Source organism: Podarcis liolepis, assembly GCF_965112155.1.
Source record: "Podarcis liolepis genome assembly, chromosome: 13".
NCBI classification, from domain to species: Eukaryota; Metazoa; Chordata; class Lepidosauria; order Squamata; family Lacertidae; genus Podarcis; species Podarcis liolepis.
The window spans coordinates 56,131,329-56,153,345 of NC_139573.1; the positions used below are offsets into that span (position 1 = coordinate 56,131,329).

Genomic DNA, 22,017 nt, shown 5'->3' on the forward strand with positions numbered 1-22,017 from the left:
TATAAATACTGTAGAGGGGTGTGGTGTATTGCCTTTTGAGGCAATACACCACACCCCTCTACAGTATTTATAGGAACTCAAACACTGAGATCCCGCTCTGTTCCAGTAACAAGAAGCCGAAAGCACCAGCCTGAAGATGACGAGTGAGACCTCGTCGAAACGTCGCCTAGACACCCCAACTTTTACACGGGAAGACACCCGAGGACACCAAAACCTGCATATATATATATATATATATATATATATATATATATATAAAAAATCAGAATAGAGGTCTCTTCTGGCCTGGCCCAGGAAATAAAAAGAAGAAAAGGGTCGTTTTGGTGTCCCTGAAAGGATTGCTCCATTGGTTGGTATAATCACCAGGGGGGCTTCGGTTCATCTTAAGCTGTCTTTTCCATGAATAATTGGACACCAGTTTTATCCTCACATGCATCCTCAAAACTTTTGTGTTGTGCTACAACAGCGTGTAAACAGCAGGTAAGTGTGATCGCCTAAGGCCTATGTTTCACTCAAGTAGTGAACCTGCATCTGGGCTGTACAACGTCAGGTTGGGGTACACATGAAAAAGTCTTTCCACATAGGGAAATAATTATTATATTATTACTGGTGTTTTTGTAGGAGAATTGCATCACTGAGGATAGAGTGGCTGTACTCTAGCAGAAGTCCCACCTGTGATGCTTTTGCCTATTCCATTTAGTAACTGCTCAGAGGGTCCCCTGCAGTCTCTTCACTCACTTTTTGCTCCATCAAGGAGGGGTTGCATGCTGCATAATTTGGCTCTAGAATGGGCCTTTTCGCTTTTGAGGAGAAAGGGGGGAAAGAGGAAAGAACCCTCAGAGAAATCAGGACAAGAGATTTAAAGAGGGAGAATTGGAATATTTCTTCCTTAAGCCTGTTGGAGACAGTGGAGATGGTAGGGCAAGGTGAATACCAACTGTTTGACCAACCTTGACGATGGGAAGGAGGAATTTGGAGAAACTGAGGGTTGATTGGTAATGGGGAGACAGAAATGCAGGAGAGGGAAGAAAGATGGGGATCGTATGGAGGGCAAACGCAAAATCAGGGAGGTAAAGAACTCTTAGAACTCTGCAATGCAAGGGCAGTTATAAGTCTGGAAATGGAAGACCTGAAAAAGAATAGGGTGCTTTTGGGATGACAACCTCCAAGGCTTGTTGACACAAGTGGTAGTGGGCTTTAGGTTAATTTTAAAGTAGGGTTTGCAGTACTTCTGATACAGCATGCTTTACTTCTCAGAGCTCTGGTAGTCAGTTGGAAAGGAGGTCCCATGTTAGCTGAAATGTGCAACAGGACCCACACCTTTGCCCACGCCAAATGGGAATTTTGGCTGGAAACTCGCATCCAGATTTGACCAGGGCATAGACTTGTAGTGACATTCAGGAAAAATTGGTATTTTTAGTCAAGGCACTATAATGGGTCAATTAAAATGGCCGTGGAACTGTGCTCTCTGGCAACAGGGGGAGGAGGAAGGACTCAGTAATTTTCCAGTTCTATCTGCCTGCATAAAACTACAAAACTTGGAAGCTGTCAACCACTTCACAGATACTGTGCAGCTGGAGGCTGCACATAGAATTGTGGGTCACAAATTCTGCTGACTGGCATTCAGAGCATGAGGCAACTTCACAGCAACTAAAGTTAAACTTTTTTTTTTTACTCATTGTCTTAAATATATGGAATACTTAGTATCAAAATAAATATTATGCTAATATTCTGTTATCTTGAAACAGCTCTTGTCTACTCAAGGAGTTCAGTGGTGTTAACAGTCCCATATCCTAGATGACTGTTTCTGGTGGGACAGTTGCTGAACAGGTCCATATTTTGAATTGAGCAGGGCTGGAGAAGCTAGCAACATTGCCTCTGCTCCATGACTCACTCCCAAATATGTCAAAACACAAGACCCCCCCCCCCATGGGCGTAGCCAGGATTTATTTTAAGGGGGGAAGCATTGTGTTAGGCAGAACCGAGTTACTTGTAATGCAATTGGTCAGTTAAGTAGGCCCTTTGTCTCCAGTATCAACAGCACTAGTCACTGATGGCAGGATATCAAAGAAAGATCTCTTTCATTCCCGACAGTCCCTGCGTAAATAGTAGTAGAGATTATCAATTTTCTGCTTAGCTTCCCAGTTTTATTGAAGTCTGAAAGAAAACACAGCCTATATTTATGTTCATACTGGAGGGAGTGGCTTAAAGAGTCTTTTGCTTGTGCCTTGGCATGAGAGAAAGTGATTAAAGTACATAATAAACAAAGAAATAAATCAGGCAAGCCGAGGACCAATCTAGGAGGATCATTCATAGCTGACAGTGTATCCCCTTGAAAACTGAATGCCACCCCCACCCCCCACCCCGCCCTGCATCCCAAAGATAACAGCCCTTCTTTTGTGAGCATACTCATCCAGGGCTGAAAGAGGGCTGTCAAGAGCTCTTGGTTTTGCCAGGGTTGGTTGAAGCTGCCTCCAACTTCTAATTCAACAGCAACAGCAGCAGTAGCAGCAGCAATAGTTCAGAGATTGGACTGTAGGCATTGTTACCCCAGGGCCACTGACTGTGGCAATAGGTCTAATATTGGGAATTTCAAGAACAGCCTCCCTGAACCGACTTCACGTAACACATACCCATCACTACATTTTAGTTTGGGTGATTTTACAAAAATCCCCCAAAACTGCTTAGTAGAGTGCATGGAAACGAATAACTTAATCCTAAAACTTACAATAAATATTAATTCAGTAATTAGCATGCTTGTATGCTCTGACATGACATGGGCTGCAGGCGGTGATGGGCGTACAGCAATTGAGGAAACACTTGATTAACATGTTATAATTAAGAGGATGCTGATTTGCATTACAAAGAAATGTTAACATTAAAAATACATTTGCAACAAAAATACGGCATTTAAGTGTTGCGGTGCTATTTGAAAATTCTCTCTTTGAAGATTTTAATTGCTTTTCTTTTTCAAAGTTAATAACATTACCACCTTGCCTGTGACACTCCCTCCCCCCCCACCGTTTTTTTGAATAAGGCATGATGAAGTAGGTAGATGGTCTACACGCTGACCTAGAATCTGACTTTCCTTTGCAATGTATTTTGCAGTGCTTTAATAGATGTCAATATTATTATAGCTTCTTTTATGAAAACTTCCTGCTGTGGATCACAGCCCTGCATCTGCATGAAAATTGAGGTCAAAGCCATTGAAGGCTCACCTGCATTGAAAATATATTCTCTTCAGTAATAAGTTTTTTAGTTGCCTGGGAGTTTAAAGCAAAACATAATAAGAAACATTACCAAGGCAGTCACATATTTTTCTCAAGTATAAATGACACATTACTTTTGCATGCGATGAGCACAGCCCTTAATTCAGAGGTGCAATCTTGGAAAATGAAGACTCAAACTCCAGTTCAGAATTCCATTGGCAGAGCAAAGCAACTGCTGAGGGCAGAGTTATGCAAATGAAGCATATTTACATACAGGTACTGGTTCTTCTGGCAGAATTTGCAAAGTTTTCTTTTTAAAAGAAATGAAGCTGAATTCTGCAATCTGCATGAATTATTCAGGTTAATCTAATATACAAGCACCAATCACTCAATAAGGCCAGCTTTATTTGCTGTGGTAAAAGTTGTGTTTCCAATAAAGCTTACATGGGGGGGGGGGTGTCAAAGGTCGAATTCTCTTAGGAATTCTCTCCCTCCTTCCACTGTATCTGTCTCTCGTCTCTGCCTGTCAGAGAGTCCCAAACACCAGTCAAGTTGACCTATGGTGGGTGGGAAGAATGGTGAGGAAGGGAATCCCAGTGGGGTAGCCCCCTTGTGCAGCCCATCCCAGCAGGGCTCAGTGCCAGCTCCCTTTCAGCTCCAAATTCCTTATCTATAGCCATGCCTGTACCTGCCCCATACCTCCCTTTTGTGCATGACTAAATCTGTTTTGACTATGGTAGCGATGGGACTGGACATCAGCAATGGAGAAAACGATTCCATGAAAACACACACACACATTTATAAATGTTTAAAGCGCATTGATTTTGCATTGTAAATGCTGCAGAATGAAAAAGGTAAAAAATGCTGCAGAATGAAAAAGGTAAATTTTAAACATTAATAACTTCATCGTAACAGCAGGTTTCAGGCTATTCATATTTGCTCAAGACTACATAAATAAAAGAGTATTTAATCTCAGATGCAATAAATACTTTAGACTCACTGAGATCACTGTGCACTAGATTTTATTCTAATTTTTAAGTGCTCCCAGGTCTAAGATGAATTATAATATTGTTCTCTTTACGTTTTCCTGAATAAATCAGTCCACATTTTTCACTACCTCATTGCCGAATAATAAAACAGGATATTCTAATGGAACTTCCTCAGGCTGTTTCAACACCCCGCCACTGTGGTGAGCTTTATCTTTCTTGTTAAAATCTGCTTGATTGGCTTGGCATCATTTTTTCTGGAAAATGCAATCTCCCTGTATGTTTGTCAGATACCATACAGGGGAAAGGGGTGGCTGTTAAAAAGAAGGAAGGCAAGAACTTTTCCTGGCAGTTTTTGTGTTTTGTTTTTAGTGAATATATATGACATAGCACTGAATGCTTTTTAGGCCTGTCTTCAAATCCAGGCAGAAGATGCTCCACTATCAAGTCTCTCTCCTGCCCCTCCCCCACTCCAATTTGTTTTCCTGTTTATTGAATTTATATTGTGCTGTTCCTCCCAAAAGAGTTCAGGGCAGCAAACACTTTAAATAAAATACAGTGGTACCTCGGTTTAAGAACATCCCTGTTTACAAACTATTTGGTTTATGAACTCCACTAAACTGGAAGTAGTGTCCCGGTTTGTGAACGTTACCTCAGTCTAAGAACAGAATCTGAACAGTGGAAGGGCACCAGCGATGGGAGGCCTCTTCAAGGAAAGCACGCTTCGGTTTAAGAACAGACTAAGTTCATAAACCAAGGTACCACTGTAATGACAATAAAAATAATTTTAAAAACCTGCTTCAAAACTGTTGCAAACATCTGAAAACAAAACACCTAAAACTATTTTAAGAACAGACGTAACCATTAGGGAAGCTTTTAATGCTTAACAGACTACTGTATTTTACCGTATTTTTCACCCCATAGGACGCACCGGCCCATAGGACGCACCAAGTTTTTTGGGGGGGAAATAAAGGGGAAAAAATTATTTTCCCCCCAGGTGCTTGTGGGGCTGGCAGCAGGGAGAAGCGCTCTTCTCCCCGCAGCCCGCCTTCAGACCAGGTCCGGGGACAGCGGGGAGACGCGCTGCGCCTCCCAGCTGTCCCCGGAGCTTGCGGGGCTGGCGGCGGGGTCTCCCCGCCATCAGCCTCCAAACCACTTCGGGATACAGCGGGATGGCGCCGTTCCGCCTCCCTCTGTCCCCCGACCTTGTGGGGCTGGCACTGGGGCTCTCCTGAAGCCTGGAGAGCGAGAGGGGTTGGTGTGCACCGACCCCTCTCGCTCTCCAGGCTTCAGCGAAAGCCTGCATTTGCCCCATAGGACGCACACACATTTCCCCTTAATTTTTGGAGGGGAAAAAGTGCGTCCTATAGGGCGAAAAATACGGTAATACTTTGTTGAAAGCCGCCCAGAGTGGCTGGGGAAACCCAGCCAGATGGGCGGGGTATAAATAAATTATTATTATTATTATTATTTATTATTATTATTATTATTATTAACCAAGGTGGGCATCCGAAAGAGTACTGTCATGGTGCCTGACTAATATCAACAGAACATAGGGTTCATCCACACTTCCCTTTGTCCTGTGATTTCTTCCATTTGATTTCTGTCTTCTAGGCATGGGTCCAAGAGCTTCTTTTGTCTCGCCACTTTCCCCAGGGAAACCCGGTGATTGACGTTTGCTCCAATTCAACAGTAAGCAGTGGGTTTTCCCAGGGAAAGCAGCAGGACAATTTAAAAATAATAATAACTAGATTTGTGTCTGAAGTCACAGACCAAACAGAAGGGTGTATGAGCCTATAGCCAGAAAGCTAGCCATTAGTGTTATGTACTGAAGTTCTCACCCTGGGCCAGCAGAGGGATACTGTAGATAGTTCAGGTCCACGTATGCAAATAAGGGATCGAAAGTGACGTTCAGTGATTGGATAGTTACAGAAAATGGTTACTGTTGCGTTGTAGTGGAGCTCTATATAAGCAGGCTGGCTGAACAGTTCAGTTCTGTCCTGGCCTGTGAATAAACAAGAGCTGTTTGAAGAATCGCTGTGTCATCTGATATGTTCACCCATAACTTAACAATTAGCTAGAGCTGTGGGAAGTAAAGTGGACGCTCGGGTTGCGAACGTGATCTGTGCGGGAGGCACATTTGCAACCCGCAGCGCCGCGTCTGCGCACGTATGGTGTCGTGCATTTCTGCGCATGCACGAGCGCTGAAACACGGAAGTAATCCGTTCTGGTACTTCTGCGTTCGGCACGGTGCTCAACCCGAAAATGCACAACCTGAAGTGTCTGTAACCCAAGGTATGACTGTAGTTGTTCTGGAACACGTGCCCTAGTAGCATCCTGGACAGAGGCAGAAAGGGAACAGAGGTCATCCTTCCCTATAGGGGGGACATGTAGCGAAAATGTCACCCCAACTGCCCGCCTCCTCCATGAGGGAGGCATCAGCAGATCCAGTGTAACCCTGAGGTTTGCAGGTAGTCAGAATAACTTAGGGGGAACCCTGAGAGAACCTCCAAAACAGCCCCCTAAGAACTCTTCACACAGTGCGTAGCTGAACTGTGGGATTCACTCCCACAAGAATAGATGGCCACTAACTTGGATGGCTTTTAAAAGCGACAAATTCAGGAGAGGATAAGGCTCTCAGTGGCTACTAGCCATGGTGGTTGTATTCTGCCTCTGTTGCTGGAGGGAGAATGTCTCTGAATAAGTGAATCACAGGTGGAGAGAGTGCATTCAGGTTTTGCTTTTGACCGGTAGCTGGCCATCAGCCGCTGGACTAGATGGGCCATTGATCTGATTCAGCAGGGCTGATACGTTCTGAACTCACTGGAACAGGGTGTTGACTGAGAGGGTGGAAACCGGCGAGTGGGAGTGGGAGAACAGAATGGAGTGTCTGGAAAAGGGAGAGGAGGAGGAGAAGCACATAGATATCACAAGAGGGAGGAGAGAGATTGGGATATGTTGCTTCTTCATTCACTCACACAAAAAAGCTGTATTAAAATATCCTCAGGTATGGAAGCGAATGCTGCCCATAGATGTCAGTGGAGAAACCAAAGACTTTAATGTACCTGAGACTGGGCACATGTTTGTCCACCTCCCTTCTGCAAAAAAATCAAGACAAAAAGAGAAAAACAGCATGGTGGCCATTGAGGATGTAGCCTGATCAATGGGCACAGAATGCTGACTGGCTGCAGGAACGACAATGTTCAGGGGTCCAGCTACTCCAGCAGGAATGACAGTGGAGTCGCTGGAACCCTGAACAAAAGCACTCAGTGCTTCAAGATTTTGTTGAAGGGCCCACTTCTATAACATGGTGACAATTATCCAGATACCATTAAATTATGTAATATTTATAATTTTGTATAGTGTCCTTCAATCCTGTTTTCAATATTGTGGCTGAAAAGCCAAATCTCAATTTTTTCTTTCTATCTATCATCTATCTATCTATATCTATATCTATATCTATATCTATATCTATATCTATATCTATATCTATATCTATATCTATATCTATATCTATATCTATATCTATATCTATATCATCTATATCTATATCTATATCTATATCTATATTTATCTATCTATCTATCTATCTATCTATCTATCATCTGTCTATTTATTCCACCCCTCTGACTAGGTTGCTCGAGGCTGTTAGCAACAAAATATTAAAAACACAGTGAAACATCAACCATTAAAAATTTCCCTGTCTTTGAAAAGTCAATCAGTTGTTTATCTGTTTGCCGTCCGATGGGAGGGCATTCCACAGGGCAGGTGCCACTACCGAGAAGGCCCTCTGCCTGGTTCCCTGTAGCCTCACTTCTAGCAGTGAGGGAACTGCTAGAAGGCCCTCAGAACTGGCTGGACAATGGGGGTGGAGACGCTCCTTCAGGCAGGTATACTAGGCTGAGGCTGTTTAGGGCTTTAAAGGTCGGTGCCAACAATTTGAATTGTGCTTGGAAATGTACTGGGAGCCAATGTAGGTCTTTCAGGACCTATGTTATATGGTCCCAATGGTCACTCCCAGTCACCAGTTTGGCAGCCGCAGTCTAATTATTCCTAACAAGGGCAACAATCCAGGTAGAGTGGACTTACTGCAGCTTCTCTTGGCCCTGCTGCCTAACACGATAAAGTGCATTCAGCCGCTGGATTCTGCTGCTGGGGGAGGAGCCATGCCCTAAAACCAGAGGTTTTCAACCTTTTTGAGTCAGGGGTTCCCTTAACCAACTACATTCTTTCTGTGGCTCCCCTGTGGGGCTCAGGAGCCCAGTTATGTCACCCCTTGCCTGCAGAGCCGGCAGCTCCTCACCCCTTTTTGAACACCCTCCCTTGTGGAGGGTTCCCTCAGCCTCCTCTCCTTGAGAGTCCTCTGGGCAGCCACTGCTGCTGCCCCTGGTCTCTGAACTTCCCCCCACAAGCCTTTGGGAGGCAGAGGCATGAGAGGGCATCAGAAGAGGGAGGGAGGGAGGGAAGGAAAGAGGCCAGGGTTGCTCGCAGCACCCCAAGATGCCACAGCACACTGGTTGAAAACCACTGCTTTAAACTGTTCCTAACTTCCCAAATTTTACCAAGTCTTTTCCCCGAGTTATTAATCTAAGGATAATCTCTGTTTTGTACTTGTGACATTTATTTTGTATATGGCTTTGATTATTTATGTTGATAATTTATATATTGCTTTTCTTTGTAAGAAATAAACTCAGATCAATTTCAGTTATAAAATCAATAAAACATCATATATATTAAAACATAATGTATTAAAAATGCTTTCTAAATAAAAATATTCTCCCAGAATATGTTTTGGAATTTGTGGCATTCCAAATTCCTGCACAGGTTCTATCCTCCAGCAGAAAAAAGCTGGGGTTGCAGTGGGAAACTCATTCTCTAGAACAGGGATGTTCAACAGGTCGATCACAAAGCTCAACAACTTTGGCTACCCAAAAAAAGCTCAATAACTTTGGTAGATCACTGCCAGTTTTTTTTATAGTGGGAGTAGATCGCAGTCTCTTGAAAGTTGGACATGCCTGCTCTAGAACATTGGAGCCAAATTCCCCCTAGACATTCATGATTCAGAAGGACTTCTTCCCTGAACCCAGAGAAGTTTGGGATGCACCTTAGTCTATTAATCCTGTTTGCTGTTGACAGACAGTATGCTCTCATATCCTTTCAGCTCTTGCAGTGAGGTATTGACTATTAAAAGTATCTATTTTAAAACCAGAAGTAAATACCTACCATTTTTAACTCATTTGATTCTCAGGTAGTTTCAGTCATGAATAGTTTTTCCATTTCTTTGCTCAGCGTCTGTGCACATCTGCAGCTTAAAGACTTACTAAGTGAGCAGAGGTCTGTTTCCCATCAGGTGATGCGGTGGCCCATCGGAAATAAAGGTTTGCTGTACGATCGTAGCTTCATGGTTGCCAATCACAATGGCGTTTGCATCACTCAAAAGCAAGAACCGAGACTGTGCCTTGTGCAGCCCTTTATTGACCTGGAGCAAAATGTGATGATCATCAGAGCAGAAGGTTGGTAGGCAAATCTTCATTATCATTTCATTGTAAGATGGTTTCAGTAAAATTTGTAATAGCACAAATTACTAGTGTTTCTGACAGGCCTTTCTGAGAATTTCTGGTGCTGCAAATCAAATAATAGATACCAAGTATGTTATGGTTCCAGCTGTTTGGCGTGCTTGGACAAACTGTTAAGGGGTGGCTATCCTCTACTTTTGGGGTCTGATCAAGACCCAAAGCATTTTTTTTCTGGCCCCTTAACTGTTTTTTTCACAGGGACAAAAAGAAGAGAAAGAAGTTGGCCCAGTGCTGGTTTGGCCAGATGGAAATGTGCCCCCCGTAATCAGATCAGATATTCTCCCACTCAGCTAATTTACCTGCACTATCTGAGGAGCGAGGGCACTGTGTACATGAAAGAGTGGGGGGGGGGGTTGATGGAGAAGGCTTCTTCTTATGTTCTTAACAGGCATGTGGCAGGAATTATGAATGCAACTAATCAACCGCAGCTGGGTGTCCCGTCCCCCCCGCAACTTTGTATATTTGCTCACATGTCAGTTTGCCAATGAAGAGGATTCTGGGGCACATTCTAGGGTACACCCCATTCCCATTGGGCCCTGTTAGATTTATTGGGCCTTATTATCGTTGCTCTGTAGCTGTGCAGTGTAAAGAAAATTGGTATACAGTGGTACCTCAGGTTAAGAACTTAATTCGTTCCGGAGGTCCATTCTTAACCTGAAACTGTTCTTAACCTGAAGTACCACTTTAGCTAATAGCGCCTCCCGCTGCTGCCGGAGCACGATTTCTGTTCTCATCCTGAAGCAAAGTTCTTAACCCGAGGTACTATTTCTGGGTTAGCAGAGTCTGTAACCTGAAGCATCTGTAACCTGAAGCATATGTAACCCGAGGTACCACTGTATATGTGCAAGTCATATTTAAGTGAAGCTTGTCTGTCATTACTCATTAAATACTGTAACTCCTTTCCATCATTTTTCTGCCCCTCCCTTTCTGCAAGTAACTCAGCCTGAGATTAAGAGGCCATGTTTTGTTCATGCAACATTCCTGAGGTAGTGACTTGTCAAAGGCAACCCAAGTGCCATCAAGGTCCCTTGGATGGCTGAGTCAGGATTTGAACTCAGATTTAAGAGGTCCAGATCTAATACTCTAATTACTGTAGCACACTGTTCCACAGCCTTTCAGCATATATGCAAAGAACCTTGACATTTCTACAACATGGGAGAGGTGGGTGGTGGTTCTAACCATTTCATCGTAGGTTAGTAACGCAGTGTTTAAAAGTCAGTAGTGACATCCCTGTTAGCTTGATCAGGTTCTTCAAACCTGAGTGTAAAAATACAGTAGCAGAAAGGATGGAAAGCCTTTAATATATTGAACATATATTTCACTTAGCTGCAGCAGCAGGCCTGTACTTTTCAATTTCAAAAAAAAGTATTTTTACTTTTCTAATCTCATTATTTATGTCTTATATATCTACATCTGAACTATGTTTGCCATCTCTTGGTGATCTTCCATTTTTACTTGCCCTGCATGCAACATTATTAATAATGCATGTCCATTTGTTTGAGCAACTGATTCCAAATATGTTAAATCCTTTACCTGCTTTATTCTTAGTTGTTGCACAAAACATTGCTTCTTTTGGTTTCCTGTCAAGGATACTCCTATTTTTATGAATTGTGTTACTGAAATAAATAGGCATTGAACCGGGTTAGTAAAATGTTAAACTTAGGACAACAAGCCCTTCATAGAGACCTTGAGTCCAGCCTTGGGTTTCATTTATCATCCTGATGCCATAAAAAGAAGCCTTTTATGATTACTCAGTTGCACAGAAGGAGACTGGAATACATCAGTGTTAATTGTACAAACAAATGTTTCTTTAGTAATTACTCTTCATTGATGGACTAAATACTATGAGAACAATTCAGCTAAAAACTGAGACACTTTTAAACCAAGTTGATTTTCAATCTCAGTGGGAGACCTAAATGTGTTAAATGAAATCAAACAAGCTTTAAAGTGCTTTAACTTTAGTTGGATTGTGCCCCATATGTTTCCCATGCTGTGCTTCAGGTTCATTGGCCACATTGTTCAATTTGGATTCACTTTCGCATCAAAAACCCAGTGTTTAAAATATCTTTTGCCAAGGACCGATTTGCAATATAAAGCCTCCATCAGGAAAGACCTTCAGAGCAATTTTCTTCCTGCTTTCTTCAGAACTGAATATCTTAAAACCTTCAGATTCAATAGCATATCATATGTGTGTACATTGTTTAAAAACTTGGAGTATGTTTAAAAGATACCTGAAGTCAAGCTACTGTGTGGCTGCATGTGTAACACAGAAAAGGAAGCCAATTTTCTCCCATCTCCATTGCATCTTTCAGGTTTTCCCCACTGCTTTGCAGGATGTGCCATAAAGGCAAGGCTGCACCTGACATAGTTGTATTGGCAAAGTGTATATTAAAAACCTAAGTATAAAACAGGGACGCGGGTTTGAATCCCCGCGACGGGGTGAGCTCCCATTGCTCAGTCCCATCTCCTGCCAACCTAGCAGTTTGAAAGCATGCCAAAAAGTGCAAGTAGATAAATAGGTACCGCTCTGGCAGGAAGGTAAATGGCGTTTCCGCGCGCTGCTCTGGTTTCGGTGTTCTGTTGCGCCAGAAGCGGCTTAGTCATGCTGGCCACATGACCCGGGAAAACTGTCTGCGGACAAATGCCGGTTCCAGTCGTCGTCTGCGACTGAACTGTCAGGGGTCCTTTCCCTTTACTTTTTTAAAATATAAAACACAGCATTGGAATGAGAAAATTTTGGGAGATGGCCCTGTTTCTTTTATCCTGATATTTTCTGAGATGATGCCTCTGCTATTCACTTGAAACTAAAATCTCTTTGGGTTAATGAAGTACTAAGATATGTGGCCCCAATATAGTAAAATAATTTGTTAATAATAATTTTCAATTAACCACATCCAATACCATTCACATCATAAACCATTTCAGCATCTGCATCCCCTCAGTTCATTTTTTCCAGAAGGGAAAATTACAGCTGAGACAGTTAGAGTTGAATTTTCTTTCTTTCTTTTTAACCTGAGAAGATGTCCTTGCGCATGCAAAAATGTTTTGGTGTGCTCTCATTTTGCCTAGTGAATATTTTTCGAAAACATATTTTAAAATGTCAAGTATTTGTATTTTCTTCCTTTCGAACTTCTCTTTCCCCCTCTTAAAAGAAGCCTATATTCTCATTTATTAGAGGTGACATAACTGGGATAAGACTTCTTTTCATAGAAGTCTTATCACGGCTGCAGTAAATTTCTGCCTATTCCAATGTATGAAATACAGAGGGAATAAAGTTACTAAAAGCTAAAATTGTGCATTGGCAAGCGTGCTGTGGGGATCAAGGTTGCACAAAACTCTGCTATATCCTTGTTTAATGGTCATTTGGAGCCACCTGCAGGCACAAAAATATATTTCTGTATTGAAGCTATAACATTTTGATCCAGCACAGATGTCATGCTAGCTCCCGTAGCAAATGATAGTTTGCAGAACAGAAGCTGGCCTCAGGAATGTGTATGTCCAACCTGGCATGGTTTGACTACCCCAGATGGCCCATGAGGAGAAGGAAGAAGCAGTAGATCCAGGGATAAAGAAGAGAGGTCCTTCTCTTCTGACTCCAGGGGTCTCGTCCGTTCCTCTAGGAGCTCAAAGCCTCACCAGGGAGGAGGGAGGCCTTTGACCAGCCAGAGGGACCAAACAGAAGGCGCTGAAGGCAGAGGGGCAGATACAGTTTTGTTGCAAAGAACCATGTGTCCCCTTTGCAGGTCCCTCGCCCCCCCCCCATAAGCTCAACAATTTATGTATCCGGAAGATTATTTAACTTTTAGAATGTCTGCCAGTATGCTTTTTACTATGTTTTTATTTTGTTTTTAATTGTTGATGTTTTGTGATGTGTTTCTAATATTGATAAAGGATGGTGATGATGATGATGATGGCCATCACTGCCTCTTGGGGGAGCAAGTTCCATAGTTGGACTATGCACTACATGAAGAAGGCATTTTCTTAAAAATTTGATCTAAATCTTCCAACATTCATTGGACGTCCATGAATTTTAGCATTATGAGGGCGGGGGGGCTTTTTACACACTCTGCACAATTTTTACTTACCTTTCCTCTAAAATAAAAGGTCCCATAGGGTTCCTAGAGGAGTTGCTTCATCCCCTTGATCATTTTGCTTGTCCTTTTACGAATTTCTTTTCAACTATACAGCATCCTTTTTGAGACAGTCCTTTCCCTTATGAGGGGTCTGGGTCAGTTTATTTTTTGCTTCTGAGTCCGTACCATTACTCCGCTTCAATAAAGATAACTTCCTTAACTTACAAGTACTGACATCCGCTGCTGTGTTTTGGAGCAGGAGCCAGAACACTGGATTTGTGCAACACTAAACTCCAGCAAAGAAAGAGTGGCAGAATGTACTTGCTGCCAAGGCTTCTGATTTGCAAACTGTGGTTTGCAGGGAGCTAACACTCTATCTGCAACCAACTTCTGCCCAGAACCCTTTCACACTGCCACTAAAAACATTGAAGCTTCAGTCCAGACATTCTTGTTCATAGATGCATGTAGGGATCTCCAAGATGGGCAGTGCTGTTAACTCAGAGACCATTCCCCCCTTATTGAGGATTGTGGGCTGGCTAGAATCAGTCCCCTATAAGCCTCAAACAGATGATCTAGACTTCTTAGTTGCACAGATTCACCTATATGCTTACAGCCTCAATCCACCACAAAATGCATTCTCAGGTTCTAGGTGAAGAATTTTCAAGGCAAGCATTTGGTTTCTGTTAGCCCATGACTTGTATCATTCTATTTAATGCTATAAAAATGGAGATATGAATAATGTTTTCTATAACTTTTTATGTAGCGATGGATCCCATTTCTGTGTCCTTGGAAGAAGACAGTGAAAGTCTGACTCAGACCTGCCAGAGTAAAGTCTGCTCACACAGGTGAGGGGGGGGGGGAGTGAACCCACAGAGCTTGTGTTGGTGGAATGAATGAATCGTTATTTGCATCAGCAAATATTGGCCATAGCAATAAAAGAATAATACAATGTACAAAGAATAGAAATAAAAAGTCAATTATATAAAATATGTTTTAGGGTTTTGAATCAATAGTCAAATAGTGGATCTTATTCCGATTGCCCCAGTAAAAAATCTTGCAACCTTTGCTGTCTCCTGCTCATCTTGATCTGCCTACAGAAAGGACACTGTGTTGCTGGAAACCAATGGCCTTCTTCCCAGGGCAGAGGGTGTGGGTGAAGGGAGCCGTGATTAATCCATATGAGCACAGTAGCTGTGTTTGGATGCAACACTAAACTATTACAGTGGTGCCTCACAAGACGAAAAGAATCCGTTCTGTGATTCTCTTCGTCTAGCGGTTTTTTCTTCTTGCGAAGCAAGCCCATTGAAGGATTAGCGCTATTAGCGGCTTTTAGCGGCTTATCTGCTTATCGGATCAGCTGATAAGCGGCTTAGCGGCTTAGAAAAAAGGGGGGAGGGGAAAAAACCAGCAGGAACTCGCAATACATTGTCGTCTTGCAAGCAAGCCCATAGGAAATTCGTTTTGCGAAGCACCTCCAAAACGGAAAACTCTTTCGTCTAGCGAGTTTTCCGTCTTGCGAGGCATTCGTCTTGCGGGGCACCACTGTATTTGTGTTTAAGAGTCTTAGTGGGGCTTTGGAGAGAACCAGAGGAGTATGGTTATCTTTGGATACAAATTCTAAGGAAGGACAGAAAAGAATGATGCCACTCTGTACATCAAGGAAGATACAGAGTCCAACAAACTAAAAATTGTAGAAAGGGCAGACATATGCACAAAATTGCTATGGGTGGCAATACTGGGAGAAAAGAGTAGTTTAGTACTTGGGGTGTGCTATTGTTGCCCTGACCAAAATGCTTAGGTCAGGGCTTGAGCTTGAGATGAAGAATGAAATCAAGGAGGCATCCAAAACTGGAAGTGCTGCAGTGATTGGTGACTTCATTTATTCAATCGTAGATTGGGTACATGTATGACAAAGACGTGACATTAAATAACAGTGCCTTAGAACTGTTCATGTTTAATGTTTATGTGTCATGTTTAATGCTCATCACTGCTAAAACCATAAAGACAAAAAATGAAACATTATTTTAAAATGTTAGTAGTTGGAGACAAGCCAGGGAGGTGTTCCTCCCTGTGGAACACCCTCTCTCGGATGTCACGGAGATAAAGAACTACACAACTTTTAGATGGCATATGAAAGCAGCCCTGTAACGGGGATGGGTGGAGTATTATTATTATTATTATTATTATTATTATTATTATTATTACTATAATAATATCCCACTCTTTCTCTGAAAAACTTCTTTGAAACATATTTAGATGGCAAGGGAGTCAAAGTTGTGCTTAAAGGAGGATAAGTATGGAGAGAAACTCAGTAAATCTTTGCATCTGTCTTCACGGCAGAAAATAAAATGCAGATCCTTGTATCTGAACTAGCCTTCGCAGGTAAAGGTAAAGGTAAAGGACACCTGGACGGTCAAGTCCAGTCAAATTTGACTGTGGAGTGTAGGTGCTCATCTCCACTTTCAGGCATTTGTCCACAGACAGCTTTCCAGGCCATGTGGCCAGCATGACTATACCACACCTCACCAAAGAACAAATTGAAAATCTTAACACCCCGATAACGCTGCTGGAGGTTATTACAGTGGTAAAGCAAGCTAAGTTAGGGAAATTGCCTAGACCTGATGGACTACCCTCGATGTACTACAAATCCTTCCAAGGAATACTGGCTCAACCACTGGTGGAGGTAATGAACCAAATTCTTCAAGGGGAAGAAATCCCACCTTTGTGGAAAAATGCATTTATAGTATTAATTCCAAAACAAGACCAAAGAACTATACACCCAAAGAATTTTGGGCCAATATCTTTATTAAGCAATGATTATAATTTATTTACAAATATCATGGCAAATAGAACGATGACAGAATTGAATACAGTAATCCGTGAAGATCAAGCGGGTTTTTGCCATCTCGACAAATGAAAAATACCATCAGAAATATTTTGAATATAATTGAATATCTGGAAAAAAGGATAGAGAAGCAAGCAGCACTTCTGTTTCTAGATGTGGAGAAGGCCTTCGACAATGTTTCATGGACCTTTATGACAAATATCCTAGATGATATGGACTTCGGGCCAGCAATTTTATATTATTAAAGATTACCGTATTTTTCGCACCATAGGACGCACTTTTTCCCTCCTAAAAAGCAAGGGAAAATGTGTGTGCGTCCTATGGAATGAATGCAGGGGGGAGGCAGGCGGGAAAAGCCCCCAAGAGCCGCACACAAGCTCCGTGCGCTCTTGCGGGCTTTTCCACAGGAGGGAGAAGGGACTGACTGGCGGCATCATCCATCCCGCTCACTGCCTTGGCTTGATCCATAGCTGCGCGCAATCCCTCCACCAAGGAGAGGCTGCACGGGGCTATGGATTCTTTAGCCCCACGCAGCCTCTCCCGGGAGGGAGAGGCTGCACGGGGCTAAAGGGGAAGCCAAAACAGTGAGTGGGATCCATCCCGCTCGCTGCCTTGGCTTGTTCCATAGCTGCACGCAACCCCTCCGGCAGAGAGAGGTTATGTGCAGCCTGTACGCTGCTCTTTGGGGCTGGGGGGGGAGATTTTTTTTCTTGAATTCCCCCCCTAAAAACTGGGTGCGCCCTATGGTCCAGTGCGCCCTATAGTGCGAAAAATATGGTAAATGAAAATACTAACTCAGAATTTTTATATTACTAAAGATTAAATGAAAATACTAACTCAGAATATAAATAACCAAACAAAGAGAGAACTGGAAAATGACTTAGGAATTAAAGTGGAAAAGAAAATTAAATACTTAGGAGTATGGATTGCATCTAAAAATCTGAACTTATTCTGAGATAACTATAATAGAGTATAGACTGAAAAGACTTTCAAAAATAGGAGCGTAATTAAAATGAATGATACCCAAAATTGGCTGCCATCAACCAGCAAAGAACAAACAAGTGTCAGGCTGCTGCCAGTGACTCCCACAGCCGGTTGCCCAGGAACATACAAAGACAAGGAATGGTCTTACCGTCCGCTTTTATAGGTGTTGAGAAGTGCCCTCTGTCTTTGTGCTCTTTGCTCTCCTACTTTCAAGGCTCGCCAGGTTCTGGGGGGCGGGGTCTGGAATGCTTTCTAAAGACTCTGTTGCCCCCCTGGTTATTCCTCTTCCTCCTCCTCTCCCTTTATTTCCCAACTTTCCCTTTCATCTGTCTCTGAGCTGTGACTTCCCTCAAACCCCTGATATAAATCTATACTGTCTTCCTCTTCTCTGGAAGGGTCAGGCTGTGAAGGTGGTCTCCACCATTCCTCCTCTGCCCAGTCCCTGACAACAAGTAAGGAAGTGGGAAAACTCTGGGTCTTTGGATATCTGAATCAGCCACACGTTTGGGCATAATTCTTTATGTTCAGATAATTGAATATATTGATAATTAATGTTTTGATAGCAGGACCTGTGTGCAATGTGATCTGAATCTGACTTCTTATCCTGGAATGTGAACTGATATTAAAGAAGAGAAGTAATTTGGAACTTTTTCTTAATGCAAGACAGGATCTCTATGCAGAAGCCAAGCATGGGGCAGGGGCAAAGAAAGTGAGGGAAGAAGGGCACATGCTGTGGCACCAGCCCCCAGCTCCATAAACCTTGGTTTCCTGAACCAGGGGTCAGAGCCCAAACCTCACCATCATGTTAAGTCTTGCTAATGCACCCATCTGAAATGGAAACAATAGGAAGAAACACAAGAAAACCTATAAAACGGTTTACAGTTGTGCTATGTAAATAACAGTACATAATATTCTTGATTAACAAAATAGTTCTTCCAAATGCTGTTTTTGGCTAAAACTGTGTTATAATGGGTACAGCGGGATTGTAGGTGGCTGGCATTAAAAATATCTAATTATGCATTGCTACCAGCCTGACATTAGTTTTGCATCTGAAAGGGAGCTCTGAATTCTTCCTTACACTTTTCCCTTACAGAGTGCAGACGCACGATTGTGGAGGACGAGCGGCTGATTGGTTTTCTGCCTTTCTTGGCCGGCAGTGCCGCCTGATCAGGCAGAGTTCAGACTTCAAAAGAAATGCTAATAAGAAAGATGAAAAAGGTATACATTTTGCATGGTTGTTAGGAAATGAATATCCCAGTGCTGCAAATGTGAAGTGTCAGCATGGCTTATATGCTCTTTCATAGATGAAAATCAAAATTGCCCCAGTGATACGGGATGCACTGAAATTACAAAATGAACACACGATGGACTGACTTTTAATACTACACAACTCACAGGGGAAACTTCTGGGTTTTATAATAAAAGGAACACCTTTGTATCCAACAACATATAGTGAGCACTCCAAACCATCACTGAAACTATAGTCGTATTGAATATCCTATTAAATAAAATTGTAATTAAAACAATATCTGAAAATAAGGTACCGTGATATTGTGCATTTCTGTGAGAAAACCAAGGACTTGAACATTATGTCACTTTATTATGTGCTGCAGCATAGGTGAAGCTGCATATGCCTGTGTTGGGTTAATGCTTTGATAGGCGGCTACTGGGATCCTTACATAGGGTGCTCCAAGCTTTCCAAGAATAAGTAGGAAACAACAATATTATTACCAATATTTTCCAAACACATTCATTGTATGTTGCAGCCCAAGAGAGAAGTAGCTCTTCTCCTTTGCATTACTCTTTCCCTTTGCTCTTAATGCGTAAGCACAGAACTATGCACTCTTTTGAGCTATAACAGACACAGGGTACAAAAAACCTTCCCCTTGGTTTCTGGATTTAGAGTTGGGACATGTGATGAGTCAGATGAGACGTCACATGCTGATGGAAGTGAGCCAAGTCAATTCAAATGGACCAAGTAGTGGTTATGACGAGGCCAGTGGGAGGGCAGAATTGTTAAGGGTGCATAAGTTGAATAGTAAATGAGATGTTGGATAGGTAATGAGAAGAGATCAGCAAATGAATTTGGAGAGCAAGGGCTTGGAGATGCAAGCAGAGTAAGGAGGAGTTTGGGTTCATGGATGGCAGGGATAGATCATATTAGGAGTGGTGCTCATTCATGGTGATTGCCCCAAGCAATGCTTCCATGCCTTTCAAGAGATAGAATCTTCTTGAAGCTTCTAAGGATTTAATATCTTTACCTGGTATGAATCGAGTGGGACTACACATCCCACTCACCATGTGAGACCATTTTGGCTCTGCCTGATAAGAGTTTTCAAATCCCACCATCTACTGTCAGAGGAAGCTGGAGAGATCAGATGGGGACACACGGGGATGGAGGAGCCTTTAATCCTTGCTTTTCTCTGTTTAGCAGCTGATTCGCAATAGAAGTTCGGGGGAGCAGGAAAGTGGGCTTCTCTCTCTCTCTCTCTCTCTCTCTCTCTCTCTCTCTCTCTCTCTCTGTTTGTGTGTGTGTGTGTATGTGTGTGACAGAGGAAGAAAGCGAGAGATAGGAGATTTACTGCAAATTCAGTCCTCTTCAACTTTCTCTGCCTATAGGCATGGGAGCCATAAGAATTATCAAGGGACATAGCTAAGCTGTTTGTTCTTGTGGGTGTCACATGTAGTCTGGCTCCAAGCCATGCAAATAGAGGCAGTCAGCTTGCACGTTGGCCCATTCATGTACAGCATTAGCACATAAGCAGTGTGCTCGCCTGGCTTCCAGTTCACTGACATGCTGATGCATGAAATGACATGCATGGAACCAGGGTTTTTTTTTTTCCAGCTGGCGGTCACTGGAGCCTAGTTCTGGCACCTCTCAGGTGGGCGCCATTGCTATTCTAAGAGAACAAGGGGAAAGTTTCTGGTGAGCTGCAGCACCTCTTTTTCTAGAAAAATTGCACTGCATGAAACCCTTGCGCAAGTAGCAACAGCACCTTTACCCCTCATCTTCACGGTGTCTGTTTTAGCTATAAGAGGCCTTTGAAATAGACTGGATTCCTTCCACTGTGCTCAGAATTTCTAACAACTATCACCTTATACTGAATGTATTTCAGGAGAGACCTCTGCTGCAAGGGCCTCACTCTCTCTAGTCAATGAAGCACAATACCTCCTGATCAACAGAACAAGTATTTTGCAGCTGAGAGATAAAGTTGTGGAAAGGTAAGTGCTTCCTCACCTGAAAAGGCACATTTCCTTGTGTTGCCTCTTTTTGTCCTTTCCATGAGCAAGACTTCTTCTGGCCCAACCTGCTTAATGTTTCACTTGTACACTGACTACTGTACATGCACAATTATGGCAACTTTTATTCTTAAGAAAAAAATAAGAATGTGAGATGAGCATCTGCTGGATCAGACCATCTTTTCTAGATTTTCTAGTCCAATGTCTAGTCCATTGTCCACACAGTATTCCAGGTGTGGTCTGGCCAAGGCAGAATAGAGGAGTACTAGATTTAGAGACTAGACTTCTATTGATGCATTAGCTTTTTTTTGCTACAGAATCACATTGTTGACTCATGTTGCAGTCTTCTAAGACTTCTAGCTCTTACATAGGTGCAGCTGGTTATTTCAGGCTGAAAGGGACAAGTGGGACTTAGAAGAACAGAAAGAACAATCCCTTCTCATGGGCTCCAGTGTTGCTGCAATTCGGGGATTTTTTAAAACGGGGAATTTTGTGACGCATTTACCTAGACTTGGGAAGGTTTAAGATGGCAGCCCTCATCTGACCATACCACCCATGGGTGCCAACTCTCTGTGGCTGAAGGGATGGAGCTGCCCCCTCAACCTTGAGGGGCCAGGCTTTGCTGCGCCTGCCTGCCTGCGATGAGCCCCTTTGGGCTTTCACACGCCAGCAGCGTGTGAACTTGGTGCCTATGACACCACCTAAACCCACTGTAGTTGAGCAGCATTACGGCCGTCCAAATAAGCAGCATGCAGGTATGAGAGATTATGTTCTCCCTTCTTGCTCCTGCTTTGCACCATTCTTGGGTGCTGTTGCCAGGCAGGAATAGGTGCTTCAGCTCTGCCTGTGGTTGAAACAAGAGAATCAAAGAACATGATGAGGCATTAAGAAAAGCAAAGAAGAGGTGGAGTCTGAAGTGACAGGAACTGAATTCCTTCTTGCCTCTTGGGAAGTGGGGGGAAAGAAGGAAAGGAAATTCAGAGCGGAGGGGAGGACTGTGGCAAGCTGGCGGGGCTCCCAGATGAGGAACAGCGAGAGGGGCGGCAAACTCAGTGACCGCCCCAGGCATCATAAGCCTAGCTACGTCACTGATTGCGCTTGTTC

General features: G+C 43.0%; 1 protein-coding gene across 2 annotated transcripts in view; it reads left to right on the plus strand.

Annotated features, from left to right (window-relative positions):
* MOCOS (molybdenum cofactor sulfurase) overlaps nucleotides 1–22,017 on the plus strand; it is a 237,680-nt gene that overhangs the window by 53,342 nt on the left and 162,321 nt on the right. The window contains exons 9-12 of one of the 2 annotated variants that reach the window (XR_014518738.1): nucleotides 9,546–9,708; nucleotides 14,608–14,689; nucleotides 18,767–18,891; nucleotides 20,790–21,551. Coding sequence is in view for 1 of the 2 variants with exons in the window: in XM_083473195.1 (XP_083329321.1) it covers nucleotides 9,546–9,708; nucleotides 14,608–14,689; nucleotides 18,767–18,891; nucleotides 20,790–20,895 (476 nt within the window). In the remaining variant the exon portion in view is untranslated. The remainder of the gene's footprint in view (nucleotides 1–9,545; nucleotides 9,709–14,607; nucleotides 14,690–18,766; nucleotides 18,892–20,789; nucleotides 21,552–22,017) is intronic. The other variant, XM_083473195.1, reaches the window with a different exon arrangement.